Genomic DNA, 11996 nt, shown 5'->3' with positions numbered 1-11996 from the left:
ATAGTGACCAACTTTTTGGAGAGCAGAGCACAGTCATCGCAGACAAAAAATATGTAATAATATAATATAGAAAAAATAGTCATCATGTGTGTTATTAACATAAAAATATGGGAAATATATGTTTCTTTTAAATTATATATCATCCTGTATTTTTTGTTACATAAACGCTACTATTTAAGCAAAACAACAGAACTCGGTAACAGTGGCAATTAGTCGTAATTATTAGTACAACTAATTAAATGAATAATATGTATGAGAAACATATAAAAGTATTTTATAATGTCATCTTTGACAGCAATTTATTTTAATCTTTTTAAATTCATTATTGGATGCTTAAATTTTGTACTCTATGCCATTGTATATTCTTAAGATACTCAAATACAAAACTTTTTACGAGGAGAATGTCAATACAGTAGGACTAATTAAACAGCTATTACCTGTGTTTAAAGACCCATCCAGCAGTGACCTATTTCTTTTTGTCTCATAGTGTGGTAGGCTGTTTCTACTCTTTCCCTTTCCTCTTTCAGTAATAATTCTCTGAACTACCAGCAGCCTTCTTTTTTTGTATGCGGCGGGAAAACTGAATACAGTCCAAAGTAAAACTCATTTTGACTTGGCAGCTCTCATGCTGACTCCTGCTACTAGTCCAGTGTGCTGTCCTCTTCACAAAAGTGTTAATCATGGACTATTTAAGAGTTTACTTACTAGCAACACTAGGTTTTTAAACACGCAAGGATTCGTGTCTAGCTTTCTAGAAATGTCCGCATCAACTCTGTCTGCAAGCTTGTTTGGTAGATGAGCTGTTTGTCATTCAGACCCCTTGCGTCTGTAAATCCGCCATTGAGGTTATCCACATCTAAAATGTCCATTAGTTTCAAACACTCTGAAGTACATTAGCTACCATTGTGGTTCTCAGGGAACATGGTGGTGAAGCACGGAGGCGATTTAGGCTTGTAAAATCAAAGATGGATTCCGAGTAAGTTAGAGTTTTTAGCAAAGGAACAAGAAAGTCTTGTTCAACTGGGCTGCCCTTTTCTGGTGACATTTTTTAGTTCCTCAGCAGCCTTATTTCCTAAAAAATGAGTAATTTTTTTGCTACAAGTATTTGTGGGTAACGTCAGACAGCTCAGGGGCAAACAATCTCCTGAAAGCGTCTTCACAGGTCATCACAGTTTTGGAGAAACAGCGTATCATTTCTGTTTTACTATAATCCTTTCCTCTGTTCCCATATTCAGCATATTTTCAGATTAGAGAAGGACTTTCTTTTTGTCTCACACTTTGAAGATACAATTTTATGACTGGCCAACATTTTAACTCTTCTGTGGCCTCGACAGTGATAGTATACAGGCAGATGTTCCAGGTGACTCTCTTCTTCCATTTCCGTACAGGTAAAAATCTTACTAAGTGCAAGTTTTGAGGAAACTGAAAAGTAAGGAAACACTTTGATAACAGAAGCTCAGTAGCACAGTTAAGCAGATGACTCGCCTTTTAGAAGTGCTGGGCACAAAGTATGCAGGGTGTTTAGCTGGCAGGGTCTTTTCATTTTCTTTGATAAGTTTATAGACTGAGTGGAAGCTGCCAGAATTGACATTTGCACTGCAGACAGTTGAACAGAAGCTAGTTTGTATTTGGATGTGATTATCAACAGTCTTCTGTTTTAGATTTTCTGTGTCTTATTAAAACTTCATAGAAGTCATAAATCAAAAAATGGGCAGAAGATATGAACAGACACTTTTCCAATGAAGACATACAAATGGCTAACAGACACATGAAAAAATGTTCAAAATCATTAGCCATCAGGGAAATTCAAATCAAAACCACACTGAGATACCACCTTACGCCAGTTAGAATGGCAAAAATAGACAAGGCAAGAAACAACAATTGTTGGAGAGGATGTGGAGAAAGGGGATCCCTCCTACATTGTTGGTGGGAATGCAAGTTGGTACAGCCACTCTGGAAAACAGTGTGGAGGTCCCTTAAAAAGTTAAAAATTGAGCTACCCTATGACCCAGCCATTGCACTACTGGGTGTTTACCCCAAAGATACAGACGTAGTGAAGAGAAGGGCCATATGCACCCCAATGTTCATAGCAGCAATGTCCACAATAGCTAAATTGTGGAAGGAGCCAAGATGCCCTTCAACAGATGGCTGGAGTAAGAAGTTGTGGGCCATATATACAATGGAATACTACTCAGCTATCAGAAAGAACGAATTCTCAACATTTGCTGCAACATGGAAGGCACTGGAGGAGATAATGCTAAGTGAAATAAGTCAAGCAGAGAAAGACAACTATCATATGATTTCTCTCATCTATGGAACATAAGAACTAGGATGATCGGTAGGAGAAGAAAGGGATAAAGAAAGGGGGGGTAATCAGAAGGGGGAATGAAGCATGAGAGACTATGGACTATGAGAAACAAACTGAGGGCCTCAGAGGGGAGGGGGGTGGGGGAATGGGATGGACCGGTGATGGGTAGTAAGGAGGGCACGTATTGCATGGTGCACTGGGTGTTATATGCAACTAATGAATCATCGAGCTTTACATCGGAAACCGGGGATGTACTGTATGGTGACTAACATAGTATAATAAAAAATCATTAATTTTAAAAAAAAACTTCATAGAAGTCAAGAAGATATTTTGAACTCTATTTTTCAAATCCTAAGAGCTAGGGGGGATATATTTTTTGTTGCTCTGATTTGACATATCACCTGGTATCGTGTACAAAGCATGATCATTGGTAAGATCTTACAGAATTAGCTCTCCACTGAAAGCGCTAAGACATCTGTGGTCAAAATGTCTCCATTTGTTCACTCGCAGGACATTTTACTTGCAAGTGCCGAAGCAGGCAATGTAACTTTACTCAGTTTCCTAGAGATATCAAGGGAGGAATGCAATAATGCGTGTGCATCCATGCGTGTGGCCGAACGAGTTCCGCATCCACTGTTTCCAGCTGAGCACTGTGTGCTTTCGAAAGGCAAAACGACCTTGAATTTAGAAATGTTGCCTGTCTCATTCGGAACTTGGGAGCTTCAGTCTCCATATGTGCTTTTCACGTCTCCTTCCCCGCCGCGCCTCGCCCCCAGTTCTTCCTTGATGCCATGCAGTGGCTCTGTTTCTGATATTTACCTCTTTCCTCCAGTTGAATGTGTCCTCCTGTCTGTCGTTAAAATAACACAAGTCGTTTGAACTTCTTTTTCTGTCTTGTCTGGATTGCCCTGGCTTTCTCGGTTTCTTTTTTAAAGTAACCTCCTTCTCTTGTGATGGATGCGATATGCTGCTGTTGTCTCTCTGAGAATATTAATTATAGTATTTAAAATTTTTTCTGTTCTCAACATTGGCTGTGAATTATCTAAGTTTCTTCTTTTGGTTTCTTTGCTACGTCTCTGTCTCTTGTGGTGGACCTTTCCCCCTCGTATCTGGTGATACCTGGCTAGCCTTTCAGAATCTGTGGTTGGGAACTGAGAAGCTTATTGACAGCTCTGGGCTCTTGGTTGGGGCCTGTGACCTGGGCAGCTCCCTTCTAGGATGATCGTTACTTGCAGGGCATTAGAACTATGGAATGTGTCTCATCTCCTCCCTAGGAGACATACACTTCGTTGCTGGCCTCCTGGGAGCAGGGCCAGGGAATGGGCTGCATATTCTCATATGCATATTTTCAGTCACTCCCTATTTCCAGCTCTCTGCTTTACTCTCACCTTCAGCTGGGGCTGGTATCCCCAAGTCTGGGATTTCTGCACAGAATGAACCTCTGGTCTCCTACTTGTACATGCCCAGCTGCTTGAAGTAACGTGGGACCCAGCTGCTCCTTACACACATTTTCAGCCAGTCTTCCTTTTTAAAAATAGTTTTGGCCAGGGACACCTGGGTGGCTCGGTCAGTTAAGTGTCTGCCTTCGGCTCAGGTCATGATCCCAGGGTCCTGGGTTAGAGCCCTGCATGGGACTCCTTGCTCAGTGGGAGCCTGCTTCTCCCTCTCCCTCTGCCTGCCGCTCCTCCTCCTTGTGTTCGCTCTCTCTCTGTCAAATAAATAAATAAAATCTTTAGAAAAATAATAATTTTGGCCAAAGATCAAGTGAGACTCCTTCTTGCCATCCCTTACCAATAAGTTGGTATATTTATGTATAACTGAGAATGAAAGACTCAGGATTCTGGGAAAGCTCCAATAGTCAAAAAGGGCTTTCTCTTCAAGAGAATATTAAGTAATAATTAGGGCATTTATGTTGGTTGTTCATTCTTCCGTTGTTGATTTTCTTCTTCTGCTTAAAGAAGATTAAATCATGGTATTGTCCCATAGAAATATAATACAAGCCACTTGTGTCATTTTAAATTTTCTAGTAGCCACATTTTAAAAAAGGTGAAATTCGTGTTACATTTTATTTAAGCCAACATATCAAAAAATAGCATTTGACAAGTAATCAATTTAATCACTATAAAAATTATTAGTGGAATAATTTACATTCTTTTCCTCGTCCTAAGTCTTTGAAATCCAGAGTGTTCTGTAGTATAGCCCATGTTTCCTTTCCTTGTGTAATCTGTGTACATTGTCTTTTTGGAATGAAATGGCACAATTCTTGGGGTGCCAGTCCTGGTGCCATCTTTTTCCATCTGGAGGACCGTGATACAGTAGACGGCCAAGAGGTCCCCCCACTCCCCCGCCCCCACCAACGCGGCAAGCTAATGCAGAATTTTCCTCGTATCTTCTAACACAGCACTCCTGCTTCCTCTGGCCCCTGGTGCTGGTAGCTCCCAGAGCTCTCAGAGGTTCTGAGGGAGCCACTGCCACCGTCTGCATCACCATTTCCATCTGTACCACTCACGTGAGGCCGTCATCCGCTTTCTCAGTTACCATGCTTTCCCGTCTTCCAGAATACACTGAGCTATCTCACCCACCAGTTTCTCCTCTTCTGTTCCCCATGTTGTTGTGGGTTCATGTCTTTCTGTCTCTTTAGAATCATACTCGTGGTACGTGGGAACCTGGGGAGGTACACACGCAGACAGTCTACTGTTGGTGCCCAGAAGTCCGTCAAGTCGTTACTTAGACAAGCTCCCCAGACAACCCACGCCCCAGGCTCAACGTCGTGCCTGAGAGTCACTGGACCCCATGATCTCTCCTACTCGCTTTTAGCACTAATGCCGTATCTTCTAGGTGCTCTGTCTTCTTCTCAAAAGCTGTGATTTCTCTCTGGTGAAATCAGATTAAATTAAAATTTATTGATGTATAAAATGTGCTCGGAGAAACACATGAATCACAAGTGTACAGCTGAGTGAAAATTCAAAGATGCTGTGTTCATGAGATGATGGCCCAGACCGAGAATTAGAAATTTATCAGCGCTCCAGAGGTCCCCTACGGCTCCTTTCCTGTCACCAGCCTCTGCCCACCCCCACCCCCGCCCGCTCCTCCCCAGGATTAACCTCTGTTCTGACTGCCAGCTTCTAGAGTCATTGTGCCCATTTTCAAACTTTACGGGAGTCAGCCCTGTGTGTGTTACCGGTTCAGCTCATGTTTTGCATGCGGTAGCATTTCCCCTTTGTTCCCCGTTTGTTTCTATCTGGGTCCTTCCCATCCCAAAGAAAGTTAGTGTGGCTGTTGTTCTTTTCCTCCCAAGAAGTGTAACACCTGCCATCGAACGACTAGCCTGTTTCCTTCCTCCCATTTCACTTTGTGTGAGACGAATACCAGGAAGAAGATCTGGACGAACGCTTGGGGCTCCTGATTCTGCCTCACTTAAGAAGAAAATGGGCATGAAAGACCCTAGACCCTCCAAAATACATACCTAAACCCTGCTCTTGAGCTCCACACTCAGCTCGTGGGTTTTTCCAAATTCTTGGCGGCAAGGAGGGGCAGGACACGTGGCCCTTTGCACAGAGATGGAGCTTGTGGTAGGCAGCCCCTCACCCCCTGACCCCTGGTGGCAGTGGGCAGGACATGCTTGAAGCCGCCCCCAAGGAGAGCGACAGGGATGGCCGCGGCTGACAGCGTCGTCTTCCCTTCTCTCTTACAGAGCTTTACCTTCTGAGTGCCAGATGCTCCTGTTTTCGGCGACCTTTGAGGACTCCGTGTGGCAGTTTGCAGAGCGGATCATTCCTGACCCTAACGTTATCAAGTTACGGAAAGAGGAGCTGACCCTGAACAACATCCGACAGTACTACGTGTTGTGTGAGAATAGGAAGGACAAGTACCAAGCCCTGTGCAACGTCTATGGCGGCGTCACCATCGGCCAGGCCATCATCTTCTGCCAGGTAACCGTGCCGCGATCTGTCTCCTCGTGCCGGACTCACTGGCGCGGGGAGCGGAGGGCACATGATGCTAATAAGGGCCAGAGAGCCAGCCACCCCCGTCAGCACTTTGGGTACGGGGAGGGGGTATTTAATGTTCGGAACAACTGGGATAGAAATGAATCTGTATGTTACGGGTGGAACTTAGAAAGATTAAGTAACGGAATAGGACTTCAAGATGATGTTAAATAGAGGACATCCTTATTTTAGAAGGATTGCTTCTGACACCCCCATATAAGTTGATGTTTATTGTGGGGTTTTTACAGATCCCCTCCATCAGATTAAGAATATTCTTGTCTAGTTCCTAACTTACTATGAGTAAAGTAGCCACTCAGTCACTCACTATTAATATTACCCTATTTTTATTTTCATATTTATTTTTTGCTCTCCGACGTGTTTCACGTTCGCGTGTTGGTTTTGTTTTCTCTCTACCACGTGAACGCTGTAAGCTCCATGAGCACAGGACCACATCTGTGTTACTTTCGTAGCCCCACTAGAATGGCGCCTGGCTGGCACAGGGACAGCCCTGAAAGCCTTATAAAATAAAAGCAAGCTCGCATCTGCCACAGACTAGCCATGAAACCTTGGGCAGGTGACTCTGTGTTTTAAGCTTTGGGTTTGGGATTTTTAAAAAATTTTTTAATGAAATTAGGTAGCTGTTTCATCAAATTGTTGTGCGAACAATGACCATAATGCATGTAAAGATCTGGGTGAGACGCTGGGCAGACGGGAAGCACTCCTGCAGTGCCTGAGGTTGTCTTTACTGTGTTATCCCATTTTGTCATCATCCTACCACTTGAGGTAAGTGAGCATTTTATCTCTGCTTCCTGGCTGAAAAGCCAAAGCTCCCGCTGGTTGAGAGCACGTGACCCTGAGAAGCACAGCAGGTGCCCCATTCGAAGGTTCCTCTAGGGCTTGAGGGAGAGGTAAAGCAAAACTCCCATGTAGCCCTTTCGAAAGGCTTCGCTGCTGTGTGTATGTAAGCATTGCAAATACAGCCGGTCTGCTTTGACTTGGGGTGCTATGCTGGGTTCTGTGTTTTCATGTAGACTCGTCGAAATGCCAAGTGGTTGACTGTGGAGATGATGCAGGACGGCCACCAAGTGTCTCTGTTAAGCGGAGAACTGACCGTGGATCAGCGAGCCTCCATCATTCAGAGGTTTCGGGATGGGAAAGAGAAAGTTCTTATAACAACCAATGTCTGTGCTCGAGGTGTGTGTGTGTGTGGGGGGGTGGGGGGGTGTACACGTTTAAAGTCAAGTTTATTGAAATATTACTTACATATGATAAAACTCACTGATTTTAGGTTTACAATGAGTTTTGAAAGACATACAGAGTCATGTAACCATCACCATAATCAAAGTTCAGAACACTTCCCTCTCCCTCCAGAACTTGCTTGTGTTCCTTTGCAGCCAGCCTCTTCCTTTTATCATCTAACCCTTGGCAACTCCTGATCAGACTTCTGTCTCTGTATTTTGTCTCTTCCAGAATGCTGTATAAATTAGATCGTATGGCAGTTAGCCTTTGTGTCTGACTTACTCCACTCGACATAATGCTTTGGAATTCATCAGTGCTGTGACACGTACCAGTAGTGCAGTCCTTTTTATTGCTGAGTAGTGTTCCATTGAATGGATGTACCACAATTAATTCATCCATTCACCAGTTGATGGACATTTGGATTATTCACAGTTTGGGGCTATTTTGAATAAAGCTGTAATAAACATTCACGTATAGGTCTTTCAGAGACACGTTTTCATTTCTCTTGGATAAATGCCTAGGAGTAGGATTTCTGGGTCATATGGTAAATGTATATTTAGCTCCATAAGAAACTGTCTTCCAAAGTGACTACCATTTTTCATTCCCACCCGCAAAGTAGGAGAGTTCCAGTTGCTCTGCGTCCTTGCCAGCAATTGGTATTGTCACTCTTTAATTTTAGTCGTTCTAGTACGTGTATGTGGCATCTCATTGTGTTTTTAACTCATGTTCCCTAATGATGTCGATCATCTCTGAGGCGCTTTTAATTTCAAAACTGTTGACTACTAGGGGAAAAAATTCTCTGTTTTTTCAAGACCTAGTCCTTCCTACATACAGTCTTCATCCTTCCTGTACCCTTGCCTAGACCCCATGCTTAAACCGTGGTTCCTAATTCATTCTTAGTTCAGCAGATAGAATGGGGGCCTGAACAAGGATGAGGTCCCAGCCCCCCGGGAGCTCAGTGCCTAGACACTCGACTGTTAGACCAATGCTATCCAACAGAACCTTCCCTGTGGATGGAAATGTTCTACTCTGTGCTGTTTGGTTAGTAGTCACTAGCCATATATGGCTGCTGGGTACTTGAAACATGGCTAGTGTGACTGAGGAAATGAGTGTTTAATTTGGATTAATTTAAAGTTGGATAGCCATATTGGATGGCATGACTCTAGACCTAGGAGGAAAGAGGGCACCAAGAGCTCCAAGGAAGACAAGGATTGTGACCCAGACTGCCTTCTAGTGCTGGGGGACGGAGGCACTGGGGGATCACAGAAGTCTTCCTAAGGAACATGAGATATGAAAGGTTTTGAAGGAAGGTAGAGAATCCAGTTTGTAAGAATTGACAGTTTGTGTGAGAAATGGCAAGACTATGACTGTACTGTTGGATTTGAGTCAGGAGAGGAAGAGATGAGACTTCAGGTGGTGTGGAAATCTAGAATTGTTTGTACTTCGTCCTGTGCAGTTGGGGCAGTCAGGTCCTGAACACAAGTGTTCTGGATGTTGCCGTGGTGACTGTATTCAGAGAAATTAGAGGAGGAGAGAAGAGGGGAAGCCAGCTGGAAGTTGTAACAGTAAGGCAGGGGATAAAAATGACTTGGGTGGGATGATGGCTAGGGCATGGAGTGGGTGGGGTCCTGAGAAGGGTAGGAGACACTAGAGGGGGGCCTGCTGGGGACTCAGCACAGGAGGAGTGGAGAGGAGGTGGTGGCTCTGTGGGCTCGGTGAGAGCCCCTGTCCACAACACACACACCGTCTTTGTACATACTTAGACGTCTGGGGAACTAGCTTCTCCTGACACTCTTAAATCTAGCATCCTAGACATATTGGGCCAGCAAACTGCTGACCAAAGTATCCACTTCCATGATGTAAAACCAGGTTTTATTAGTAAATCGTGGCTGTCACACGAGAGTTCCCTTGGCAAAAGTGGTTTGTGACTAGCTATGTCCTACGGAAACAGTTGCAAGACCCTACAGCCTCTCTCCTCTTCTAGGGATCGATGTGAAGCAGGTCACAATTGTGGTGAACTTTGATCTCCCTGTAAACCAAGCTGAGGAGCCAGACTATGAGACTTACCTTCACCGCATAGGGCGGACAGGACGCTTTGGGAAAAAGGGCCTCGCCTTCAACATGATCGAAGTGGATAAGCTGCCCCTACTTATGAAGATCCAGGATCACTTTAGTAAGTAGCACCTGTCACAGTAGAACCGTGGACCCTGCCGATGGTGACAGTGATGGCGTGTGTCACAGACCTTATGCCCCGAGGCTTAGGGCAGCACAGGGGGCAGGGGCCAAGGAGTAGGAGGTGCCAGAGTTCCTACAGGGAGACGGTTGATTAAATCATCCCTATATGGTAGGTAAAAAACAATCGAAAAGTCCAGTGGAATTAATATGAGTTCAGGTTTATGTTATTGCGCATTGTAGGACCTGGAGCAGCTTTTCATGCCCTATAAAAGCACTACCCTAAACAAAGTAATAAAGTCCTTTAGGATTATATTATGTCCGCAGCTTCCTCTCATGTTTACATTTTTCCCTTCCTCTGGCCCTGCCCTAACAAGAAGGACGGTCCTGATTTCTGAGATCTGCTGTCCTTCCTCCAGCCCCCCATCCAAACAAGGCAGGCTCTGATAACCGGCTGGGGCTCTTGGACTGGCAGGTTGCCCTCTGATGGACACTGGAAGGGTGACCTAAACTGAGGTGTCCACCTCTCAGATTACCCCATACCCCAAAGCCCATGGATATGGCTGGGGAGCGGGGGAAGAGGGACACCCAAATGACCCCAAATATATCTTCACCTTTTGGGAAAATGGTACTTAACTTTTGTGGGAAGCAGTGGACACTGTCCTGGGGAAATGCACAGAGGCACACATATACAGTCTGGAATACAATTTTGAAAAGTCTACAGACTGTAACACGTCCATGGCCCTTCAGGGAAGTTGATTACTCATGCTATGGTAAGCGCCTTATGACCTAGACTTGGGAAGTGACCTCAGTGGAAGAGCCTTAGCCCCCCTCCCAGTTGCCATCTTGTACTCCCCCCCCACACACACACACATACTCACCCCCCCGCACAGGCCCACTTCATTCCTCCTAGCATGGCCAGGCCCCTTCCCAGGCTCCCCTCCCTTGCACTCTGGCCTTTTTCCTGCCCCAAGGTGTCTAGACACGCAAGTTCTATTGTTCGATGCATTTGATGCTATTTTGGGTCAGTATTAATTGGTTATTTTGATACCATCTCCTCCTTAAGTAATCTCTAGAACGTTCCTCTCTCAAGGGGTCACAGGAACACATATTTGCATAAGTGTCACTGTCTTCAGAAATTCCGAATTGAGTGGAATGAAATTCCATTTATGCCCTGAGCTCAGACTGATTCCATTCTCTTTCCTTCTTCTAGACAGCAGTATTAAGCAACTCGACCCTGAAGACATGGATGAAATTGAAAAGATTGAATATTGAAGACAGAACTTTATTGCTTGTGAAATATCCTAGTTTATGTGAGAATGTCCCAGTGGGTTTCGAAGGTAATTTTTTGCGTTGGGGCTTTTTCAAAGTGAAACTGTTAAATATGGCAAAATAAATGTCATGGTAGCCTTAGCCTTGAGACCTGAGGTCTTTTTGAAACCAGATTGGTGTGAAGCACATGATCTTTTTGAATAAAAAAGCAAGATTATTTCTTATTCTAATCTCATTTACAGGTCAGCGTCCTTGCGTGGGCTCCTGGGATGTAGCGGGACTTCATTTCTAGGAGCTGAGCACACCTTATGGTGCCACGAGATGGCAGTAGAACCTCAGTGGTTTGGGAATGTGAGCGCGGGGCGGAGAAGCCACCCAGCTCCAGGCCTCACTCACTCGTGTCCTCCTCCCTCACGCGTCTGCTCGCTCAGGAGCGCATGCGTGCGCGCGCACACACCCCTTGGGCGGGAGTGCAGGGTGCAACCTTCAAAAAGTAAAACGATTTGAAAGAGAACATTTTGCTTTTTTAATGTTTCAGTTGATATACAGAATGTGAACATATTTTCCCTGCTTGGCTTCTTAATGTCTTTAAATTAGAGTGGATGTAATCCATCATCAGCTATCTAATAGTCTCTGAAAACCTGCCTTTGTTATAGGCATTTCTTCAAAACAGGCAGTGGGGGGTGGGGAGAAACACCCATTCGCCTTATTAAAGAAGTAACATTTCATGCACGGTATATGTGAGAATCCCAGACGTTTTCCTATAAGTCCCATTGAGATGCTTTTCATTTCTCACATTTGCTGCTAACAAGTGAAACGGTGGGCTTGAGGAAACCGGGGAAATTGATACTCTCCCAGAAAGCTGGAGCAGGTCTGCGACCTGCAGCTAGAGCCCGGGTCCTGGCTCCGTCTGGCCCACCAGAGCCCCACCGGCAGCCAGGGGAATGCCCCTGTCATCCTGGCCTGAAGGTGTTTCTGGCCTATCTGTTGTGGTTTTCCACGTGCAGAGCTCCCTGCCC

General features: G+C 44.8%; 1 protein-coding gene across 2 annotated transcripts in view; it reads left to right on the top strand.

Annotated features, from left to right (window-relative positions):
* DDX25 (DEAD-box helicase 25) overlaps positions 1-11488 on the top strand; it is a 19652-nt gene extending 8164 nt beyond the window's left edge. Inside the window, exons 9-13 of one of the 2 annotated variants that reach the window (XR_005835026.1) lie at positions 6003-6240; positions 7326-7488; positions 9518-9706; positions 10919-11045; positions 11220-11488. Coding sequence is in view for 1 of the 2 variants with exons in the window: in XM_040631063.1 (XP_040486997.1) it covers positions 6003-6240; positions 7326-7488; positions 9518-9706; positions 10919-10980 (652 nt within the window). In the remaining variant the exon portion in view is untranslated. The other variant, XM_040631063.1, reaches the window with a different exon arrangement.
* Positions 11489-11996: the final 508 nt, after the last annotated feature.

Source organism: Ursus maritimus, unplaced genomic scaffold (genome assembly GCF_017311325.1).
Source record: "Ursus maritimus isolate PB19 unplaced genomic scaffold, ASM1731132v1 scaffold_16, whole genome shotgun sequence".
Lineage (NCBI taxonomy): Eukaryota > Metazoa > Chordata > Mammalia > Carnivora > Ursidae > Ursus > Ursus maritimus.
This window is presented reverse-complemented; position numbering and strand designations above follow the sequence as displayed.